This window comes from Phodopus roborovskii, unplaced genomic scaffold (assembly GCF_943737965.1).
Source record: "Phodopus roborovskii unplaced genomic scaffold, PHOROB, whole genome shotgun sequence".
Lineage (NCBI taxonomy): Eukaryota > Metazoa > Chordata > Mammalia > Rodentia > Cricetidae > Phodopus > Phodopus roborovskii.
In genome coordinates this window covers 338779-363459 of record NW_026125938.1, presented here as the reverse complement: position 1 = coordinate 363459, position 24681 = coordinate 338779, and the positions used below count along the sequence as shown (strand labels likewise).

At 38.8% G+C, this 24681-nt stretch overlaps 1 protein-coding gene and 1 pseudogene across 1 annotated transcript; one reads left to right on the top strand and one right to left on the bottom strand.

Annotated features, from left to right (window-relative positions):
- The first annotated feature begins 2542 nt into the window (after positions 1 to 2542).
- On the top strand, positions 2543 to 3652 carry LOC127218046 (26S proteasome regulatory subunit 8-like; annotated as a pseudogene).
- Positions 3653 to 18525: 14873 nt separating this feature from the next.
- Positions 18526 to 21228, bottom strand: LOC127218045 (melanoma-associated antigen B4-like). The gene is made up of 2 exons (XM_051179056.1): positions 20141 to 21228; positions 18526 to 18559 (listed from the first exon to the last, which is right to left on the bottom strand). The coding sequence occupies exons 1-2, from the start codon at positions 21226 to 21228 to the stop codon at positions 18526 to 18528; spliced, it is 1122 nt and encodes a 373-aa protein (XP_051035013.1).
- Between the last annotated feature and the right edge of the window lie 3453 nt (positions 21229 to 24681).

The window sequence follows — 24681 nt, the reverse complement described above, 5'->3', positions numbered from 1 at the left end:
CTCAGATTGGCAATTCATTTGAAACACTGGAGCTATTATTCAGTCTCACAACCCTATCTTCCCATGATATACATTGATTAATTAATTAATGGTGTACATGCATGGATGCACATGCATGATGTGTGGATATACCACTATAGAGGTACAAGCTTATCTCAGATATATTCCTTAAGCATTCTCTGTTTTATTTATTGAGGCATGATCTCACAAAACCTGCTAATTATTAATAGTCTAGCTAGCTAGATTGTTCCAAGCACGCTTTGATTCTGCCTGTTAACTGTTGGAATTACAGGTTTCTACCTAGCCTGGCTGGCTTTTGCATGAAATATAGGATATGAACTACAGTCATTGTACAATTGTGCCAAAAGTACTTTTTCCAGTGAGGTATCTCCCCAGCCATGATACAGGCAAGTTTAAACTTCAGCCCCATTGATGAATTTCTAGTTTCCCAAATGGACTTACCTTTGAAAGTTTACATTTTAATGTCACTGAACTAAAGTCATATAGACTTCACTCATTATCTTTATCTTTCATTCTTATTTTCTTTCTAAATTTTGGTGGTTTATTTAGGAAAGGTTGCTATGTAGTTCACATTGGTCTTGAACTTATGATCTTTCCATCTCTGCATCTTGCCTACAATTGTATGTCACAAATATTTCTTTTTAACTGTCTGTTTTAATTTATGTTCTGTTGATGTGATAAACATCATGCCTAAAAAGCAACTTAGGGAAGGAGAGGGTATATTCCAGTTGATAATTATAGCTTATTATCAAGGCAGGAATCTGGATTAAGAAGCTAAAGCAGAGATGAACTGGTACCCACTGGCTTATTTTCAGGCTCCCATTTAGCTACCTTAATTATACAGCCTACATCAACCTACCTAGGACTAACTCTGTCTATGGAATAAGCCCTTCCTACATTAATTAGTAATCAAGAAGATTCCCCACAAACACATCCATAGATTAATCTAATGGAGGCAATTCCCCAGTGTCAATTCCCACTTCAAAGGTGTCTAGGCTTGTGCCAAATTGTCAAAAACTAATTATGATACTGTCCCTCATGCCCACCATCTTCCTTGCCACATGGCTATTTCAAGACACGGAAATTATAGCATCTCATAGTGTCCAGTGCCATCTTAAGTCTTTTTATAATTTTACTTATTCGCCTCTCTCTCTCTTTGTGTGTGTGTGTGTGTGTGTGTGTGTGTGTGTGTGTGTGCACGCGCGCGTGCACGTGCACGCGTGTGTGTTGTTATGTGTGTGCATGTGCGAATATGTGTGTGTGCAGGCACAATATGCCATTGACCATGTGAAGAGGGCAGAAGACAATTTTGAGGCATCTGCTCTCTCCTTCTACTATGGCGTCTAGGAACTGGACTCAGGTCATCAGATGCTTGGCAAGTGCTATTAACAACAGAGACATCTGTACCCTCACTCATTTGTTCCTGGACCATAAGAGAATTAAAAAAAGTATTCTTTCTTGCATACTTCACATTTCAAACAAACAGCTTTTACTTTTCCCTATGGGGTGCCACATTGTAGCTCAGACTGATCTGACATGCATGAAGTTGCCCAGATTGGCTTCAAACTCCAATTTTCCTGCCTCTGCCTCCAAGTGTTGAGATTGCAGGTGAACCACAGCAGCTCACTCTCCAATTTGTATACTTGATTCAAAGCAGCAAATGTGTAAACTAAATGATACACAATTGCAAAACTACTTACATTTACAATTTAAAATGATTTTTTTTTTTTAAATAAAGAAGGGGGAATAGAAATTTCCACCACAGGCACAATTAGATGCAGGAGTAGCTGGGATGAACATTTGCATTAGCAACATTGCCAGAACAAGCTGCAGCCCTCCTTGTTATTCTAACAAAAAAAAAATCCTCCAGATCCTTGTTATGTACACCAGAGATGGAAATAGGGATGGTATCATTGATCATAGATAAAACATCCAGAACTTTCTTATTTATGATTTTTTGCATGAATTCTAGGACCCCACGGGAGCTCATAGATTTGGAGATGACTGCTAGGTACCCTGTTGTATTCCAGGTAATTTGGCTGAACCAGATCTTTGGTGATGAACTTCCTGTATTTTTCCCAAGATCGAGTGGCACCTCACACAATGTGTCCTGACATAGCAGCATGGAGATGGCAGGAGGATAGTTTGGGATATAGAGTAAGATCCTGACTCATAAAGCAAACTAAATTTAAAACATCATGTTCTTTGACTTAAGAAAGGCTTTTTTCTCTTTAAAAAAAGGTTAATCCAATAGGATTCCAATGAATACTCAGAACTGAAACCTTAATCATAAAATAGTTACCTGTTGCTTAAAATCCTACTATTTGGTTCATAAATAATTTACTGTAGTTTATACTCTTACTATTTAAAGAATTTTATTATTACCTCCATCAAATAGCAATGTGGATCCATTGATCATCCCTATTTGGACATCTTGTGGTGAAAGAACTGTGAAACACTTCAGAGTCACAGGAGTTCAGATTGCTGCTTCTTAAAAATAGAACAGTGAAGGGTGACTTGGATGTTGGTAGTCACTGCTGAAAGAGGGAAGATAGCACTTGATGGGTCAGAGCAGATGAAATTTGAGAGGTGAGGCAGACAGTGGAGTCTACCATTATTACCTGCCCAAGACTGAGGAGCTCCAGTTGCTTGTCAAAGAAAATATCACAGAGGAATGAGCTAATGCAATTGTTCACCTGCTGTAGGAACTATAGCTGCTGCAGTAACAGGGCTCTTATGTTAGAGAAGTAGTGTGGGCTATGAATAAGAAAAAGGGGGAGGAGGGACAGGTGAGGGAAATGGTATTGACTTGTAAAACAAGCTTGTTGCAAATTTAAATAAAAATGTTATTAAAAAGAAATAGAAAATAGTGTATGTCAAGGTCCATCCTGAGGGCAAAATCATTCTTGACGTGAACAAGAACATCAACATCACTGATGTGGTTGCCCAACTGCCATGTTGCTCCAAGGAATGACAGCTACACTCTGAATAAACTCCTCCCTAATAAAGTGTACCATCTGATGTCACTAATGATGGTGGAAAAGGTGCCAGACTCAACTTATGAGATGACAGGTGGTCTGGACAAGCAGATCAAAAAGGTCAAAGAAGTGATCAAGCTCCCTGTGAAGCACCCTGAGCTCTTTGAAACAATGAGCATTGCATAGCCAAAGGGAATGCTTCTGTATGGAGTCCTAGGCACTGCAATGAGTTGTCAGCCTGCAATGGGGCTCATAATATGAACTGTATATATATTTGTGTCTCTGGCTCTGAACTGGTACAGAAATTCTTCAAGGAAGGGGCAAAAAGGGTCACTGGCCCTTCACTGGTAGAGAGAAGTTATAGGGGACAGAAAAGTCCAGCTGACAATGCTGGAACTGCTCAAAACCAGATGAATGTTTTTGAGGCCACTAAGACTGCCAAGGTTATCATGGCTGCTACTAAATTGACATCCTGGACTCTGCCCTGCATTGTCCTTGGAGAATCAACAGAAAAAATTGTATTCCAAGCTCCCAATAAGGAGAACTCACTGGACATTTTGACAATCTACTCTCAGAAAATGAACTTTACCAGGGGTATCAACCTGAAAAACAAATGCCAAATTGATTCCTGGAAGCTCCAGTGGCTGAAGTAAATGGTGTGTGCACAGAAACCAGCATGCATACTCTGTGAGAATGGTGAGTCCATGTTACTCTGGAGGAGTTTGCAATGGAAGTAGCCAAGGTCATGCAAAACAACTATATATATATATATCCATCAAGAAGCTATGAAAGTGAAGACATGTCCTTTTTGTGGATCGCTCAAATAAAGGTCTTCGTGGAAAAGAAAAAGAACAACAGAACAAACAAATAACAGTGGAATCAAGTGAATGGAGATAGTGAGAACTTTTAATGTCTGTTGAAAGGCTAGCCTGTTTTCATCCTATACACAGATCTAACTTCTCATGATATAAATAAATTTAAAATTTAAATAGCTGTATTTGAAAGTTTAAATTCGGGAATTTCCTGTTCCCTAAATGGACTGGCCTTGGAAATTTTAAATTCAGTAATTTCTCTACTAGAATTAAATGACTATGCCAACATTCTTAACAGTTATTTCTTTTCAACTATCTCTCTTGTCTATCATATTTTATCATCACCTTTGTTATATAACAGGTCATAGAAACAAAATTCACAGTACTCTTAAACAACACTGATATTGATAAAGAAGCACCCATTGCAATGCCATCTTCTCCTTATCCTTTTGTAGATAGCAAAGCAAAGACCAATGCCTCCTGATTTAATTCATATACATACCATTTAAGGCATGCTCCAACCACCATACCTGAAAATCCTAACCAGCAGGAATAAGTCAGATTTCTTTGACACACCAATCCATAAATGACAGTTAGTTTCAGCCAGTTAGGATGTGGATTGAGAGACCTTGATTTGTATCCTCAGCAATAATCTGAAAACCTTTCCTTGGTCTTATTGTGGCTAGAGGCCAAAATGGCAGAACTTTTTGAGGCCTCTGATCCCTAGTCTTCTCCCTAAATAACTTGGGGATCACCTGATCAGAGGGGAGAATATAACACTTAGGGCTTTACTTTTTCATTAAAGCTGTTTGTCTCCAATTTGTTTGGCTCCCATATTGCCTTAACTAAAGCAGCAATGTTTTTTTTTTTCTTCTCTTTCTTTGCTCTACCTTACTCCGCATGTAGCTGCCAAGACTTAAAGCTTACTTATCACAGAGTTTTTCTTTTAAATTCTAATAAAATTGTCCTCAAGACTCAAAAATTGTTTTCACTTATATTGTTTAATTAGAATACAAGCCAACATGTGTGTGTGTGTGTGTGTGTGTGTGTGTGTGTGTATGCATATATATCAGGTGCACATACATTAAATATGTATAAAAATCTCATACTTATTAAATACTGGTTTATTTTTCCTTACCTCCTATTCTTCCTCCTCCCTTTAAATGCTAGTAGTCCCCTTTGACTTTGTTCTATTGCCTTACCTATCTCCTACTCTTAAAACTACTTAGTTTTCCAGCCTCAAGGATAGTTTTCTAGTTTTCTGGACTTTATTCATACTTAATGTCACACAGATACCACCTAGATACACATATTTAATAGACACTAGGATTTGCATATAGGAGAAAACACACAGTATTTTCCTTTCTGAGCCTGGGTTATATCAATTAATATAATGAAATTTCCTGCATTTTTACTTGATAGAAATAAACAAATCTCTAAAGAAAGGATTAAGAATTACATGATCTATGTTCGAAAAAGAATAAATAAAGAAGACATAGCAAAGAGTGTAAAGAGTAAAGGACTGAGAAATGAAGAGATATTTGTATTAGTGATATATCTCATAATTTACCATCCATACACGATACGCACCCATGATAAAAAGAGGACCACCAGGTAAGTGGCAAATTCTACTTCCGTGCAGTATTTAGAGGCCAACTTTTCCACTGAGATCACAGTGTAACATTTAGAAAATGTAGTAGAGCAGGCCAAAAAATGAGGCCACATATAGACAGTCCAGGCACCAAGCTTCCCAACTTTTCTGAAATGGACAATTACCTCAGAACTGACTTTAAAATCCATGAAAATTCTTTCTTATTACCTATATGGCATTATTCTCTGAATTTTGGGGACCTGAGCCTGCCCTATCCCCAGAAGAAGCTCTTAAATCACTTATACCATCAAATAAGATGGTATTTATATTCACCCAATAGGCATGCTTGTGCTTCTAGGATACATAAATAGGATCACTGAGGTATCTTCACCTAATGATGCATATTTACTGGAGCAAATGGCAATTTTTTCCCATTTCCCCTTCATTATTTGAACCAAGACTCCATATTTGTATTCAAACTCAGCTTCTTGATTCCCCTGACATGAAAATGAGGACATGCCTCAGCTGACCCATTTATATAAGGGTTAATCAAGACTTAGAATAATACACCGATGTTTGTTGTGTGTGTGTGTGTGTGTGTGTGTGTGTGTGTGTGTGTGTGTGTACATACATGTCTATGCATCTGTGTGTGTATGTAGGGGGCATTTCTTCAGAGGCAATCCACAACCAAGACTAGGAATAGGGCTTCATGGGAAAGATTCACCCTCTGAATTTATCCCAGCCTAAGAGCCAGGACATGACTTGTTGAATGTAGTTGTCCTCTAAGAGTAACCAAAATTGATTACAATGATATAGTTTTGTGTTGTGTATGTGTGTGGGTGGGAGGGTTGTCTTGAGCTGGGTCAAGAATGAAAACAATGCCCTAGCTTTAACAGTATCATGGACCACAGGGCTCTCTTCTGAGATTTGTACTGACAACCAGGATAATATTTGAGTATTGCTATCTTCCACGATGCTATCTTCTAGATTGCTATCTACCACGATGAGTGGTCCTGTCCACTGAGGTTAGGTAATACTATGAACAAGGGTGATAGTGCTTGATGGGCAAAGGAATTCTTCTTAAGTGACACAAGCCTATGACTAAGGATGCTAAACAGTTTGGGACAAAGAAGCTCTACTGTAAGGTGGGTCAACACTGAATAACAAGAGCACAACTTGTAGTAGGGCTTTCTTTTGAGGTGAGATGAGAATGAGTACAGAGGTATGGTTTATACATATGACAATGATATCTTCATAGGTGGGTACAAACTGCAAACTCAGGGTGAGGCTTTGGTATGGGTCTCTCTTCTAAAGTATTTCAGTATCATTTGATTTTTTTAACTGTGACAGAAACTAGGACTTGTCTCTTGATTTTTTGGGGGTTGTTAAGAAAACTCCTCAGGTCTTCAATAACTCAGAAGCACCCTAAAAAGAAGAAACTGTTATAACCAAGGGAAAAAAATTCTGGAAAGATGTATGTACCATTTCTAGTACCATCTCTTTTCTGGAATGTACAGTATCCCACGTCATAGAAAAATTTACATTTGATACTTGTTTGAATTTCAAGCTATTTTTTTATGGTGCTATATCTTAAGAGGTTCATTCTTAGATTCTTTTTGTAGATCTCATGCTGGTAGAAAGCCTGTGTATCATTATGGGTCTTGTCTCTGATGAAAAATCCTAGAAAATTAAACTAAACTCCTGCAAGATCTTCACCAGTATCAATACTTGGAAAACTGAAAAAAAGTCTGCATTTTTAGAATGATTGGAGATGAGAAGTCTGAAACAAAACATACTAAGGGTATAGAATAGGAGACGCTATTAGATAAAATATATCCATATCTATTTATACAATTGGAGAGACTTTATCACTTAGGTTGTTTCTCTTCTTAAAGATTTAAGTACTACAAGGAAGAGGCTAAATTATATTATTTTGTAAGCTTATTTTCTGTATATAACCTCCAAATTTGTGTTTCCAATAGTCTTTATTTCTTTGAATTTTTCATATCTCTCATATATTTTGGTGACCTTATAATTACAGATACAGATAACCCCAGCATTGGACATATTTATTTTCATCATTTGTGTTAGGGACAAAAAAGGAATAAAATTGAATACAGTTTCAAAAGGTCAGCTCTACAGTGGGAGAAAGTGAATAGCATGGGCTACAGAAGAATCCAGATATGCAATATAGCCTAGCCCCATCACTTATTACCATAACAATATGAGAATTTAGTTGATCATTGTTCAATGAGCTATGATATGGAGATAGTGCTTATTTTTCTCCAAAATTCATATATGGGGGTGATTCCTTTTATTTTGGTGGCATGAAATTCAACCTAGGCCTTTTATATACTAGGCAATTATACTGTCAATAACACACCTATGTAGTAAGATATTCACTTTGTCCACATCTGTGGAATTGATCATGTCCATTGGGGGTGGAGACAGGGGCAGAAGTTACCAGGGGAACTAGATCTGAGGAGGAGCTCAGGAGCAATCTCTTGCTTGTGGACATGGACAGGAGAGGTTCTGGAGGCATCCTTGTGCCTAGGAATCTGCTGGTGTTCATCTGTCTATTTTGTAAGTTATTTCTCCCTGAATAAACATCTATTCGGCCTGTTTGTTTATCCTAATACTTATTAAACCATGATACCTCCAGTCTTTTTTATTATGATTTTCAATGTTTATAAACAGTCTTGATAATGTATACATACTGAACTATGTCTTGCTAAGTAGCTCAAGATGGTGTAATCCTCTTGCACCAGCCTCCTAAGTAGCTTGATTAGAAGTCTATGGAACTTTACCAGCGCATATTGAAAAAAAAAAAAAAACATAACCTTTAAAGAAATAGTATTAGGGAACAACTTTGGAAGTATATAATGCTTAAATGTAATCATGTGGTTAAAGTAGCTGTATTAGAATAATTATTCCAATAAGAACAGACTGAAAAATCTTTTACCTCAGTCTCTATACCATGTGAGGATGCACCATGATAGAAGTATGTAAAATGGAACCACATAAGGTACAAATTATGCTAGCAGCTGAATCTTGGAGATCCTGACCACAAGAAAATCAAGAAGTAAAATCTGTTACAGAGGTCTCACTAAATAAATAGTGTTTTATAGGTTCATTACATTCCTGTGTATGTCTGCCTAATCCATTTAGCATAAGTTCAAATCATATAATGTTTTCTTCCCTTAAAATTTCTCAAAATTCAAACTGACTTCTTTTAAGAAATTTAACTTTCTTTTCTTTATTTCCTCTTACTCCCTTGCAATTTATAGAAGGACATGTAAGCATTTTTTTGGATTATAAAATTCTATAATCAGAAACTAGATTTGCCTCTCTGTTTCCCAAAGGGCAGATACATAGTTGATACTTAGCTTAAGAAGTATAGCAATAAGAGGCAGGAGGGAGGGCCTAGTACCTACTCCAAATGACTACACAGATTTTGTTGATCCCTTTTGGAAAGCACCACCCTCCCTGTGGAGTTGGGGAGAATGGGATGGGAGGGTTGTCAGGGGACATGGGAGGGAGAGAGGGGTGGATGGAGTGAGAGAGGGAACTGGGATCAATATATAAAATAAGATAAAAAACAATATAATGTGAAAATATTTTTAAAAAGAAGTATAGCAAGTGATTGAAGATCTATGTCTGACTAATCTCACAGGTATAAGAAACATGGGTGAAGATAATCTGTAACACTCAGGATTTTTTTTTTTTATTTTACATGACAATCCATGTTTCTCCTCCCTCCCCTCCTCTTGCTTTCCCCATCTTCCCCCCACTTCACCCCATCCACTCCTCAGAGAGGATGAAGCCTACCATGGGTAGCCAAAAAAGTCTGGCCCATCACATTGAGACAGGACCAAACCCCTCTTCCCCCTGTATCTAGGCTGAGCAAGGTATCCCTCCATAGGGAATGTGCTCTGGTCCCTATGCCAGTGGTCCCATAAACTGCCTAAGCCACACCTGTCACATGCATTTAGAGGGCCTAGTTTGGTCATATGAAGATTCCCTAGCTGTTAGTCCAGAGTCCCTGAGCTCTCATTAACTCAGGTCAATTGTTTCTGTGTGTTTCTCAATCATGGTTTTGACCATTTTGCTCATATCATTGCTCCTCCCTCTCTTTGAACTCAGGGAGCTCAACTTAGTGCTTAGCTGTGGTTCTCTGCATCTGCTTCTATCAGTTACTAAATGAAGGTTCTATGATGACAATTAAGGTAGTCATCAATCTGTTTAGAGGGGAAGGCCAGTTCAGCCACTCTCTCCACTATTGCTTAGAGACTTAGCTGGAGTCATCCTGTGGATTCCTGGAAATATATTCCTAATATCCATAACCCAGAAGCAACCCAGATGTCGCTCAACTGAAGAAGAATAAATAAAGAAAATGTGGTACATTTACACAATAGAGTATTAGTCAAAACTAAAAAACAATGATATCTTCAAGTTTGTGGGAAAATGGGTAGAACTAAAAAAAAAAAAAAATCCTGAGCGAGGTAACCCAGATCCAGAAAGACAAACATAGTGTGTTCTCACTCATAACTGGATATTAGATATAAAGCAAAGGATAACCAGACTACAATCTATAACCCCAGAGAAGTTAGATAAGGAGGACAACCTTAAAAAGAACATACATGGATTCCCCCCAGGGAAGGGGTAGTAGACAAGATCTCCTGAGTATATTGGGAGCATGGGGGAGGGGAAGAGGAGGATTGAGGGAGAAAGGTAGGGAAGGGGGAAGGTGAATATGAAGGAAGGACAGAGTGGGGAGGCAAAGAAAGAGATATCTTTATAACAGGGAGCCACTATGGGGTTATGGAGAGACATGGAACTAGAACAGTTTTTATGCCATTTAGGACACTAGACTTTGAGAATTTGGAGATTGGCCTAAGAACCTGGTCTTATCCTATCAGAGATGGAAACAGACCTTCTCTGGGATCATTATGACTCCTTTTATTAAGAGGACACTCTTGCTTTCTTTCACACTCATAAGTGCAATACCATAAATAAAACACCTAGTTACCAATATTGGGGTTCAAGTTGCAAGTTGAAGATCAGAAAAGCAAAGCAGCTAAATCATTAGATCTTACCTCTACCAGGCTGAAATGGCAATACTTTCTCCATGAATACTCAGATGTCAAAGCACTCAGTTTCTATCTCTTCCTGCCTTTTATTCCTTTCTCTGTCCAGCTATAACTCTCCATCTCCCTAGTGGTGGGATTAAAGAAATTTGATCCAAGGTGCTTAGATCACTTTTGTGTGGGCTTTTAGGACTTGATCAATTTCTCATACTCAGTGTGGCCTTGAACTAACAGAGATACATCTACCTCTTAATCCTGAGACTATTACCACTGCCTGGCCTCTATAGCTTGTGACTGGCTTTGCATCCTGAAACCCCAGATAAGCTTTATTAAACGATAGATAATATATCATCACACATAAGAGTCCTATAACTTCTATGTAAGGCTTCTAGGAAAATACCATATTACTTCTAACCTTGGTCAATATTTTTCTGTATATCTTGCAGAGGACAGAGGTATCTGGAAAATATGATGGAAAAGCTGAAGTACTAAGCAGAAATCCCAACACAAGAGCTATGCTGTCACATACAAATCATAGTAATCTATATCTTCTTCATCAGTAAGACATGGTCTCTCATGTAATTTCTACATAGTTATATGTACTTTCTAAAGGGAAGAGGCTGCAACTATTTTCTGTTTACTGTTTACTGTTATTGGCTGTGTAGAAAATGGTAACATCAAACAGTTTCTCTGTCTTTTCTTTTAAGGTTAGCCTTTTAAAGCAGCCTAGATTGGTATGAACTCTAACACAATCCTCCTGGCTTGTCCCCTGTCTTTATTGCTTATTACTTAGGCCCTGTATTCCAAATAAGTATTTCAGTTTTAAGTCATGCATTTATTACCAGAAATACATTTTGATGTAATAGGCAGCAAATGAATGACACAGTGTTTGCTTCAGGCTAGGAAAAATGCAAAGGTCTCAATTTGAGAGAAATTATAAGCCAGTGTCTCTTATATGCATTTTATGAACTTAAGAAAATTATAATTTATTTATGTGTGAGGGAATACATTTTTATAAACCCCCCTATGTAGTATTTCAGTATAGATGGAAGTAAATCACCTGACAAATTTACACAAATACTGAATCTTTAAGTAATTACAGTTAATACTTAGATGATTTTTATCCAACATAGTAACTATCTTCCTTACAGAATTTAACTGTCAAATATATTTAAGGATAAGTAATTCTGAGGTTCAAGATGAGGGAAAAAGCTGTTTATCCAATAAAACTAGTATTTATGAGTTAGGTAATGATATATAATTCCTTTGTTCTTCTTTGGCTGTGGGCAAATCAATCTTGCAATATTAAAACAAAGAAAACATCCCCTCTTATTAATGCTTTGAGTACAAATTGTTCTTTTTATTTTTATTTCATCATTGTATTGCGGTAAATAAGGATCAGGATAAACAAATAAGCCGAATAGATGTTTATTTAGGGAGAAATAACTTACAACCTAGACAGATGAACACCAGGAAATTTAACCCGATCCTCTCCTGTCCGAGTCACGCCAGAAAAAGAGCGCCTTCCTGGCCCCCTCCGACCTGCTTCCTCAGGTCACCTCCGCCCATAGCTCCACCCCCCAATGGGCGTGGTCAGTGCTACAGAAGGACTACCTCACTACAATTCCCCTTTTAGTCTAAAGAAAAGATTTAGGCTTAATACAAAACTATATACAAAACAGTGAATAACAAGTGTGTTCTAAGAAAAGGAAAATCGAGAACAAAATGACCTACATATCTAGTCCTAGGGTGAGGGCATAATGGAGTTTACAATAGAGTTGTCCTAAGCTGGAAAATGTAAGTCTAGTACCTAATATATCTAACTAGGAAGAGAGAATAATAGTTGTGATAGTTTAATCTTTAACCTCATCAAGACCTGAGAAGGAAAATAACAATACTAGAGTAGACAGGAAATGCAGATGGACAACTTCCAAAACGGTGCAGCAAGGACAGAAACAGCAAGCCAACTGAACAGTCACCCTAGGTCTCACAGCGACGTTGGTACACCCAGATTTGGCTAAGGCCAAGAGAACTTGACAGACCACAACAACAGCAGGGAAATAGAATGGCTGTCTTACCCTGACTTGGCAAGGTCAAGCAGTCTTATATATTTGTCTCCTGCAAGCACATAGGACTGCATGTCCAAATCAGTGGTCAAGGTGGGGGCAATTCTATGCCCAACAGGCCATTAGCTGAGGCGAGATTGAACTCCATCAGGAGCAACAACAGTGTCCAACATATTTTCGGGAAAATGTACGGTGCTGTCAGGAGCAAAAACCGTACTCGATACATCATTGCTCCAGTATCAAGACCTTTATTATGGTTTGACAAACTATACTTTAATAAACTGATGAAAATATTCCTTTAATAGAACAGAATCTGGCTCTTTTTTTTATTTTATATAACCAAGTCCATTTAAATGAAAACAAACATTTATAGACAATATTTGGGATTTTGAGCATCGTTCTTTCCAAACTATTTCCTGCTGGTAAGGGACGCTGTCACGGGGGGATCAAACAAGATTCAGAAATCCTGGCTATAGTCTATAAGGCTGCTTTGTCCAGCTGTTTTGAATGTAGGATCACCTGGTACTCTGTTTCAGGTGGTCTGGCTTGATAAAACCACATTAGTCAGGAAGGAATCTACATCTTTTCATTTTCTGTGGAAACAAAAATAGGAATCCTTTTCCCCAGTAACTTGTCCTTGAACTTAAATTTTGGAGCCAAAGCATTTTTTATTTAATTTATTATTTTAAATTTCGATCCCAGTTCCCTCTCCCTCCCTCCTTCTCTCCCTCCCTCCCATTTACCCTCTCTGCCCTCCCACATGCACCCTAAACACCCTCCCCTCCCATCCCCCCACCCCAATTCCATATGTAGGGGAATGCCATCCAGTTGGGGTCATGTAGGTCTCACAGATCATGTGAAGTAGGGACTAGGGCTTCTCTCCTGTCTCTAGATTAAGGCACTTATCCCTCCATGGGGGATGTGTTTGCAAAGTCCTTTTGTGCATCAGGGATACATCCTGGCTACAATGTCTGAGGTCCCTTACACTGCTCAGTCCTTCTGGCTGAAACCAATATTCACGGGGGCCTGAGTCAGTCCCATGCTGGCTTCCCAGCTATCAGTCTAGTGGCCCTTAGCTCCTCCTTGTTCAGGTAAGCTGTCTCTATGTGTTTCTGCTGTATGGTCTTGTCATCTCCATCTGCATCTGAGTTCTACTTCGACTCAGTGTTTATGTATGGGTGTTTGCTCCTGTTTCCAAACAGGCATTAGTTGAGGGCTCCATGGATAAGTTAGTTGTTGATCTCAGTCTCTGGGAAGGGCATTTATGGTACCCTTTCCACGGAAGCTCAAATTGTTAGTTGGCAGAAGTCTTGTAGTTCTCTAGACCTTTCTTTGTGTTCAGTTTTATCTTCAAACCAATATTGGCTTCCTCTTTTATGTCCTCTCTCTCTCTCTTTCCTGTCTTCTATTCCTAACCAGGCTCAATCTTCCTGGTCGCCCATGTTTTCCTTTCCTCCCCCTCGTTTTCTCCTACTTCTCTCTACATTAGCTGCCCCCCACTTCCCCTGAGCTTTGGGGGACTTGTCCCTTACCAGTTCTGTGAGGTACTTTATATGAATCTCTTAGAATACAACTTGTATCCTAGTTCTTCTGGTGGTTTGAATTATAGGTTGGTGATCCTTTGATCTAGGTCTAAAGTCTATATATGAGTGAGTACATACTGTGTTCCACATTTTGTGACTGGGTTACCTCTTCCAGGATGGTTTCTTCAAGTGCCATCCACTTGCCTGCGAATTTCAAGGTACCATTATTTTTTTCTGCAGAGTAGTATCCCATTGTGTAGATGTGCCACATCTTCATTAACCATTCTTCAATTGAGGGGCATCTAGGTTGCTTCCAGGTTCTTGCTATTACTAAGAGTGCTGCTATGAACATATTTGAACAGATGTCTTTGTTGCATGGATGTGAATCCTTTGGGTATATGCCTAAGAGGGGGATTGCCGGGTCCTGTGGTAAACTAATTCCCATTTTCCTGAGGAACCACCATACTGATCTCCAAAATGGCTGTATGAGTTTGCACTCCCACCAGCAGTGGAGGAGTGTTCTCCTTTCTCCACATCCTCTCCAACATGAGTCATCATTGGTGTTTCTAATTTTAGCCATTCTGGCAGGAGTAAGATGGTATCTCAAAGTTGTTTTGATTTGCATTTCCCTGATAGCTAAGGATGTGGAGCATTTCCTTAAGTGTCTTTCAGCCTTCTTGATTTCCTCTATTGAGAATTCTTTCTTTAGTTCTATACCCCATTTTTTTAATAGGGTTATTTGGTGTTTTATCGACTACTTTCTTGAGTTCTTTGTATATTTTGGAGATCAGAACTTTGTCGATATAGGATTGGTGAAAATCTTTTCCCAGTCTGTGGGCTGTTGTTTGGTCTTGTCCAATGTGTCCTTTGCCTTACAGTAGCTTCTATGTTTGAAGAGGTCCCATTTATTAATTGTTTCTCTCAATGTCTGTGCCCCTGGAGTTATGTTCATGAAGTAGTCTCCTATACAAATTTGTTCAAGAGTACCTCCTACTTTCTCTTCTAAGATGTTCAATGTGGCTGGATTGATGTTGAGGTTTTGATCCATTTGGACCTGAGTTTTGTGCATGGCCACTGACAAGGGTCTATCTGCAGTCTTCTAAACACCCTCATCCAATTGTGCCAGCACCACTTATTGAAGATGCTGTCCTCGCCCCATTGTATAATTTTAGCTGTTTTGTCGAAAATCGGGTTTTCATAGGTGTGTGGGTTAATATTAGGATTTTCAATTTGATTCCATTGGTATATCTGTCTATTTTTATGCCAATACCAGGCTGTTTTCAGAACTAGAGCTCTGTAGTAGAGCTTAAAGTCAGGAATGGTGATGGCTCCTGAAGTTCTTTTATTGTATAGGGTTGTTTTGGCTATCCTGGGTCTTTTGTTTTTCCATATAAAGTTGATTATTATCCTTTCAAGATCGGTGAGGAATTGTGGGATTTTTATGGGGATTGCATTCAATCTATAGATTGTTTTTGGCAAGATTGCCATTTTTACTATGTTTATCCTATCTATCCTAGAGCATGGGAGATCTTTCCATTTTCTGGTATCTTCTTTAATTTCTTTCTTTGGAGCCACAAAGTTCTTATTATATAGTTCTATTACTTGTTTGGTAAGCATTGCACCAAGATACTTTATGTGCTTGTGGCTATTTTAAAGGGTGATGTTTCTCTGATTTTTTTCTCTATCTCTTTGTCGTCTGAAAAAAGTAGGACTACTGATTTTTTTGAGTTTATCTTGTATCCTGCTAGTTTGCTGAAGGTGTTTATCAGCTGTAGGAGTTCCCTGGTAGAGTTTATTGGGTCACTTATGAAAACTATCATATCATCTGCAAATAGAGACAGTTTGACTTCTTCCTTTCTGTTTTGGATCCCCTTGATCTATTTTTGTTGTCTTATAGCATTAGCTAGAACTTCTAGTACGACATTGAAGAGATATGGAGAGAGTGGACAGCCTTGTTTTGTCCTTGAATTTATTATGAAAATATTCCTTTAGTAGAACAGAATCTGGCTCTTTTTATTTATTTTTATTTATCCTTTGAAAAATATCTTATAGTATACAAATTATTTTTCTTTTATCCACCTCTCACATTCCTCAAGCTCCACCACAGGCACCCCATCTCAACTCTCAGCTTTAATTTGTCCTCTTATAATTATTTTTATTTTAAGTTTATTTTATTTTTTTATGCTTTTTCTACTATTTGAGAATTTCTTGCACCCATATAATGTGGTGGTTAGTGATTTGAATGAAAATAGCCCTCATACATTCATAGAGAGTGTCATTGTTAGGAGGAGTGGCCTTGTTGAAGTAGGTGTGGCTTTGTTGGAGGAAGTGTGTCACTAAGATAGGCTTTGAGATTTCAGAAACTCAAGCCAGACCCAGTGGTTCATGTTCTTGCTGCTGCCTTCCCATCCAGATCCTACCTCTCTAGCATCATGTTGTCCTGTGTGCTACCATACTTTCCACTATTACAATGATGAACTAAACCTCTGAACTGTAAGGCAGCCCTTATTAAATATTTTCTTTCTGTTCCAATTTGTGGATATCAGTTGTTTACTTACAGCAATGGAATTCTAAGACAGCCTTATTAAATCCACCCACCATTTCCTGCTGTGCAATTATAACTATCCCTCCAACTATTTTTCTTTCACAATGTCATGTGTTCTCTCCCTCCTCCCAACCAATGAGTCGACCTATTTGCATGGATGTAGGGTCATCTAGTGGATCATGAGTAGCTTCTTGGGGGTTGCATCCCAGATAAAAATTGACTTCCTCTCTCTAACCAGCCATTACTTATCTGCTCTTTTCCAGCTAGGCACCCTCCTATCTGTCTTGGGGTTTTGGATGTCTTGATCTCAAACACACTTGTGCATGCATACCCAGCCAGCTTGAATTCATGTGTGCAATATTGTTATGTCCTACCAATACTGTTTTGCTGCAGATGTCTACTTCCTCCCAGTCTTATAGACCCTAAGCACTGAGTGTAAGGAATGTGAAATAGATGAATCATTTGAAACTAAGCACTCTACAGTCACTTATTCTCTGCATATTGGTCAATTGGAGTCTCTGTGTTAATTGTCATCTGCTGCAAAAAGAAGCTTCTATAATGAGTGTTGAGAGACATAGTCATTCACAATTAATAAAGATAAGTACTCAGGAGGCAATTTAGTGTTATGTACATTTACCTAAACAATTGTAATAATTTCTTCCCTGAGGCTCATCACCTTCCCAGTCAAGTGTTCTTGGTCTTTTTAAGGGAACCTGGGATGAGTTCAGTCTTGTGGATTGAACCTTAGATACAGATAGAAAGCAGTGGGTTAGTCTCATCACATTCATGCCACTATTGGACCAATGGCAAATCTTACCAGGCTAGTCATTATTTTAACTCATAGGATTTAGAAGTGTGTGCGTGTGCGTTTGTGTGTGTGTGTGTGTGTGTGTGTGTGTGTGTGTCTGTGTACGTGTGTGTGTATTTTGTCCTCCTATAGCATACAAACTACCTTCCAGCTCTCTGAAATATAGTTGGTAGTGATGAAATTTCCAAGTTATTGCCAGCTTGATTTCTCCTTGTGCCATGATTTAATTGAGTTCTGGAGGGCAAACAAAAACAGTCACAGAAGTCTGGTGAATTTGTAGAGGTCTCTATGACCTCATTGTCTAACAACATGGTATATTATGAGTATACTATCCTCTTTATTTTTGTCTGGGGAAAGCATTGTGCCTCTTCTGGTGGTAACTTAAGATAAATTATATTTATAGATGCATATAGCTATATTTTAAGAAGTTACTACAGTAGGCTTCCATATGATTTTTTCAAAGATCTTTAGTGTTAGTTATCACTGTGCATACTCCCTTCTCTACCCTGCCCTCTCCTCTCCACCCCATTTAGCCTTTCCTGTTCCATTACCCACTTCTCTCCTTTTATACCACCTGTGTTCTATTCCTTTCTCTTGATATCCCCTACATATTCCCTTACTAGTTTCCTGACTTCTATGAGCATTCTAATTTAAACAAATATACTTAAGATCCAAAGCATCCACATCTGATAGAAAACATACCATGTTGGCCATTCTGGGTCTGGTTTACCTCACTCAGAATATTTATTTCTAGCTCCAGTATACCTGCTAATTTCTTAATTTCATTTTTTTCTTTATAGAGGAATATAATTCACACACACACACACACACATATATGTATGTATATGTACCACATATATATATATATATATGGTACATTTTTATTTTCTATTCATCAGTTGATGGACACCTAGGCTATTTCTATTTTCTTACTATTATGACTAGAGCAACAATGAACATGAATGAGCAAGTTATCTCTGTATTAAAATTAGGATCCTTTTAATATTTGAGTGTGTGTGTGTGTGAGTGTGTGTGTGTGTGTGTGTGTGTGTGTGTGTGTGTGTGTGTGTCCCTAGGATTGGTATAGATGAATACTATGGCAATTTATTTCTCGTTGTTTTGTGGACCCTTTACTCTGATTTCTATAGTGTCTTCAGTTCATACTTTAGAAAGTTAATGAGTATCTCCACTTTTCATCCTTTGACAATCTAACTGGGGTTAGATGAAATCTCAATTTGTTTTAATGTTCATTTCCCTGGTGGCTAAAGATGGTGAGTATTTTTTTAAATATTCATCAGTATTCTTTTAGAAAAAAATATTAGTTCCATGTCCCACCTTACAACTAGCTTTTTATTAACTTACTTTTATTTTAAAAACCTGCTGAACTGTCTTTTTTATTTTATTAACTTTTATTGATTCTTTGTGGTTTTTCACATCATCCCAATCCCACCCATGTTCCCCTACCCCTCCACCTTTGCAACATCTCCACCAAAGCAAAACATCACTGCCTACAGCACAAGGGAGAACAGGCCTTGCATTCCTCCTGGGCATTAGAGCTAACCCTGTTGGCAATGATGCAGGCAAGCCCACCCTAAGGGCATGAGAGTAGGAGAGCTGACCCTTCCTCCCCCTTGTCTGCCTTGTGGTGACCTGGGTGACAGAAAAATACCCACCCCACACACACACACACACACTTGCTCCCTGTATTAGTTGAGAGAACTGGCCCCAGGATTACTAGAGTGGGAGAACTAGTTCTGCCCCTAAACAACTTCAGCACAAAGGAGAACAGACACTGTAACTCACCAGGGAACCACACTAGAGCTAATCCTGTTGTCAGGGTCATAGGTGAGCCAGTCCTTAGGGTATAAGAACAGAAAAACTATTCTTGTGTTCTTGCTAACACAGCTCCTATGACTCCTACAGCAAATGGAAGGGAGGGCCCTGCACCTCTCCTGGGCAACAGAGTGGCGCTAACCCTGGTGTTGTGAGTGTGAGTGTGAGTGAGCTAGACCTGAGAGCCTGAGAGCAGAACAGCCTGCATTAGGTGGGCAGCCTGAGGCAGCACTGGGGAGCTTGTAAGGGTGGGAGTGACAACAGGGGAGTGAAGCTGGCAGGCTGACCAATCCAGGTTCTCTGGTTGTTTGTTCAGACTATGGAAGTTCTATGAGCCCAGATTAGTTGTTTCTGTGAGATTTCTTGTGATATCCTTGTCCCCCAGCCTTTTTTCCTGCGATATCTATTACAATGTATTTTCTAATATATTTTGAATCCAAGTTTATTTCATTTAGCATTACAAGAAAAGGCAAAATACAACCAATTTGAATTAACCTTGTGACTTCTGTTTCACCATAAAGCAATTCCACATTTCCAGGATAATTATTGTTCCAATAACACATTTGCATTTGAAGATTTACCAGTTTGTTTGAAAATAGCCAAACTCTTAGTCTTAAACATGAAAACAACAAGTATGTCAGGTACAATGTTACAAAGCAGATAATGAAGTAAGCTAACCCTCAATTAAAGAAACATTTGCCAAATAGCAAAGGAAAATATATATACTTTACTCATGTATTACAGAATAATAAGATACAAACTTTATTATTTCTAGCCCATAGAATATTCCATTACTGAGAAGACTGTCTACTCTTCAGTACAGTGAAAACTGTATCTCAATCGAACTAAATGTGGCAGGAACTGTGAGCCATGCACCTGCGATGAGCCCTAACATCCCTGATATCCCTGGAATCAACAGCATTGCCAGGCACATCTGTAAATCTCCTTGCTGCTCTATTAGCCTCATCAAGCATAGCCTCTTCATACATACTAGGAAAGAAACTGGGGGAAGTATTATTGATCTTAGCTACAACTTCCAGGACTTTCATCTTGGTGGTTTCAGCATAGGCTCTGGGACCCCATCTGAACTCATAGCTTGGGGGATTACTGCCAGGAACCTGGCTGTATATCACATAATTTTCCTCCACCAAATCTTTGGTGATAAATTCCCGGGGCTCCCCAAAGATTACATGACTCTTCCCAGGATATATCCCAACAACTTTCAGGAATTCCCAAACATCTTCCTCAGTAGCACGGTTCCCCTTCATGAAAATCACACCCAGGAGGGTCATCAGGAGCCCTGTCTTGGGCAACCCACTACTGCCACTCAGGCTTCCCTCGGTGGAGAGACCCAGCTTGCCCACAAGCATATATGACTGAGAACTGGGATCAACTTCCTTTAACTCAAGGCCAAAGACCAGCTCCAGGCGCACAGAGATTCTCCTAAGGATCTCAGGAAAATGTGCCTTGTACTTCTTGCTGATCACCCTTAGCATATCTGCCTGTGTGAAGGGCTTTTTCACCTTAAATTTCTCCAACATGAACTCTATCAACACATTGGCCTTCCTGGTAAGTGGATCTCTGCGTGCAGACTGAATGGCGGCTGCTATCTTGGTGGCACGTGCACTTTTTTCATCATCATCTGCAACAGATGCCTCAGCACCGACATCACTTCTCTCCTCAGCACCTGCAACAGAAGCCTCAGCACCAACATCAGAACCTTCAGCACCAACATCATAGCCTGAGCAAAGGACATCTAACTCAGGAGATCCATGGGGTGCAGCCTCCTGGGACCCCTGAGGAATGCATACATCAGGGCAGCTGGGGGCATCTCCTTGGCCAAGAGGGGGCGCTGCTGCTTCCTCCTCTGCAGAGGGCTGAGTATCCTGGATACTCTGGCTCTCTCCTCGGGCCTGCTGCCTTTTGGCCCTGGAGCGGCCCTTGCTCTTGTTGCCTCTAGGCATGATGAGTTGTCTCAGGGACAGCAGGCAGGAGTGCTGAAAAAATCTGGAGGGAATAGAATAACACTGTGAGTGGCATACCATCACTAGGTAGTGAGAAACTTCCCTTTAATGAATGAATGCTCCCTGGGGGCTTCTTTTTGAGTGCTCACAGTGCTGTTTGTCCTGGTCAGTCCACTTCCTAAGAAACCTATGGAGGAAATCAGAGTCTATTAGCCCACTGCATTGAACCCCAGGTTATATCATCCTAGTGAGAGAAACGTGTTTTCACTAGAGCCCCATTTGATAAATATCAGAAACCTTTTTGTTTACATTCAGAACCCTTATGCACATTTTTAACTATGTCTGGGTCCCCACTTTCCACTGCCTCTTTAAACTTAACTCTATGAACTTCACTAGTAGCACACAGGAAGAAAATAAGACAAGCTTCACCCATGATATCTGATGCCATTCAGCAGACACCAAATATACCTATGCTTCTGTGAAGCCCCCATTTCTTTCCCAGATTCTCCTCACTGAGAACATCCTAAAATACACTCCATAATTTTCCCACTTGGCTGTTCTCCAAATGACAAGTGAGTTAACCTCGCAGACTTTAAGCTTGTCTGACCCACCATACAAGGGAACGATTCTGTTCATCAGTTCCTCCATACAGCATGGGTCAATCTTCCCAATTTTCATGATTGGCCTCCCGCCTCATAAACCATAACTTCTATATTTCTATATTTACTTAGTGCTCCAGCCTCTGAAAGAGGCCTTCACTCTCCAAGAAATGAGCGGAAAGTGACTGGTATCGTGGCCTAACTGCCATGTCCTGAACTCTGGAAACCATAGCAGAAGCAGGCCTGTGTGGCTGGCTTCCTTTTCATGGGCAAGGGTGAGCTATGGTTTAGGGGCTTCACAATAGGTTTATAGTTGTCATAGTTTTGACCTAGAAAATTCCCTCCAAACAATATATAACATCAGCGGAGATCCTTTTACCTGATAGGAGGCGCGTACACCAAGCTTAAACAAGTGTACACCAACAGGCCAGTTAACCGGAAGTTAGGGTCCCTCACTTCCGATTCTCTGTCACACACACACACCCGACCCCCCCCCCCCGTGCACCCGCCCACCTTGTTCTCTGAATAGAACTCCATAGGAGGAACTGTTCTCATCCTTTTTTGTTCCAGGAGAATAAAGTCCCCAGATAACTCACATCAATTCATGTTGACTTTGTCTGTGAAGCTGGGCTATCTTAACATAAGCAAGGTCTCCAGAAAAATCTTATGTTCATCAGAATCCTGAGAAGAAAGTAAAATAAAACAATTTGGATTATACGATCCTTGTTCATGTCTTAACCATAAAACATTGAAAGGACTCTGTGCTGCCTTTGCTATTTTGTACTTGGAACCCTGAATATTTACTGTGATTCATGACTCCTCTCTCACTCCTGCACTGCCCTAGGCAGCTATTTACAACCTTCTCTCTCAGTTCTCCTTTCTCCTCTTCAGTCTTTCCCTTTTCCTTCCCTTTCTTTTCCTGTCCCCTTCCACCACCCCTTTTCTCAATCCTCACCTCTTTCCCTTTACTCTTTTATCTTGGAGAATTGTCTTTCTATGAATCTTAGATTTCACTAGAACTAATGAGCTTTTGTGACTTTCCTGCCTCAGTGTCCCCGTATGTCATCATTTCCTGATTGAATATTATATCTTCTGTTGTTTGTGGGGGAACAACAACTCATTATGTAGCTCAGGCTGCTCTGGAAAACTCATGATGTACCTTAGAGTACCAACTGCCTGTTTCTTGAGTGCTGGAGTTACAGACCTGTGCCACCTTGCTAGAATTAAAATAATTCTTACTTTGATTATTTGAAGATACTCAGTAAATTTCCATATATCTTTTTGAGCCTGGACATTCAGATGAATATTTTAATCCATGAGATTGTTTTCAAGAAATCTTGGTATGCTTTATATGATAGTTAGTTCTAACATAGAGTCACAGTGAAGGTAGCATAGGAGACTGTGAGGTACTTTGTAATTAGAGGTGTGAAGGGAAATCATTATTTTAACAATTATGTCTATATCCTGTGACAGATATAAGAATATGTTCAAAATTTTTAGCAATGAATTTCTACTGGTTTCAGATATTACTTTAAAATGCACTGTCCTCTATATTGCATATTGGGGAAAACAAGCCACATTTCAAAATTTCCTACAGACAATTCTCTCTTTGACCTGCCTTTCTTCAGGTGGATTCAAACACATATTCTAGTTCTATACAGATATAGAGGTCTTGCTCTTATTGTTCATACTATTTTAATTTGTCTCCTTATTCCTGGTAGATTTCAATCATGGGAAACCACAGGGCGAGTTTGGTTTTAATTTTCACAGCAATGTGTAAGGCAACAGATGAGTAATTAATTTTAGGTAATTGGGGTGGAAAAGATAGTTCAGTGGTTATGAGCACTAGCTGCTATTCCAGAGGACCTGGGTTTGACCCATTCCCAGCACCCAAGTCTGTTTATAACCACCATTTTTTTTCATTCCCAGTGAATCTGACAGTCTTTTTTGGCTTTTGGTGACACTGAACAAACATGGTATACAGACATACATACAGAAAAATCACTGTTATACAAAAGTATTTTTTAAAACTAAGAATTTAAGGTAAATAATATTTTTATTATCATTTCTTCTGTGATGAATGAACTATATATTTCTATTGGAAACTCATTTTACAGTCTACTAGTAAGATTTTAACAGATAACTCTCAAGTGTGTACCTTTATGTTTGGCTTTCTATTAAGTATATTTTGGACATTGATGATGCATTATAGCTATACTGTATATTACATATTACAATTACATGTTTATTTTATTTAAGCTTCTGACATCCCTGAAGGAAACATTGTATGGCAGATTTCTAAACAATGCTATCAAATTGTTTTTGGAACCAGTTACATTTTTGTGACTATACATTAACTTTAGCATTAGCAGCAAGTATTAATTATACAAATAATGAATTTCATTTTGATGTTTTTATACATGAGTATAATCTATTTTCATCATATCTCTCCCCTACCTTGAACTTAGACTTCTCACAGTATTCTTTTTCTTTCAATTCCTTCGTTATTTTCAAATTTTCCATGAGAGAAAATATATTGTACTTGTATTTTGAGTCTTATTTATTTTAGTTAACATGTTGATCTTGTTATGTACAATTTCCTGCCAATTGTATAGTCATCTTCTTGATAGATGAATAAAACTACATAATGCATTTCTAAAAATGGGAAAAAGATAAGTTTTTTTTTTATTTTTAACAGCTTTATTTACCTAAAAGTCATATTATTCAAGTATAAAAATATACAACAGAGTGTTTTTTACAAAGTATAAAGACATTGTTTTTACAAAACATAATGTCATATATTCATACCAATATCAAAATAAAGCTATTTAACCAATCCCATATGAAAACCGTA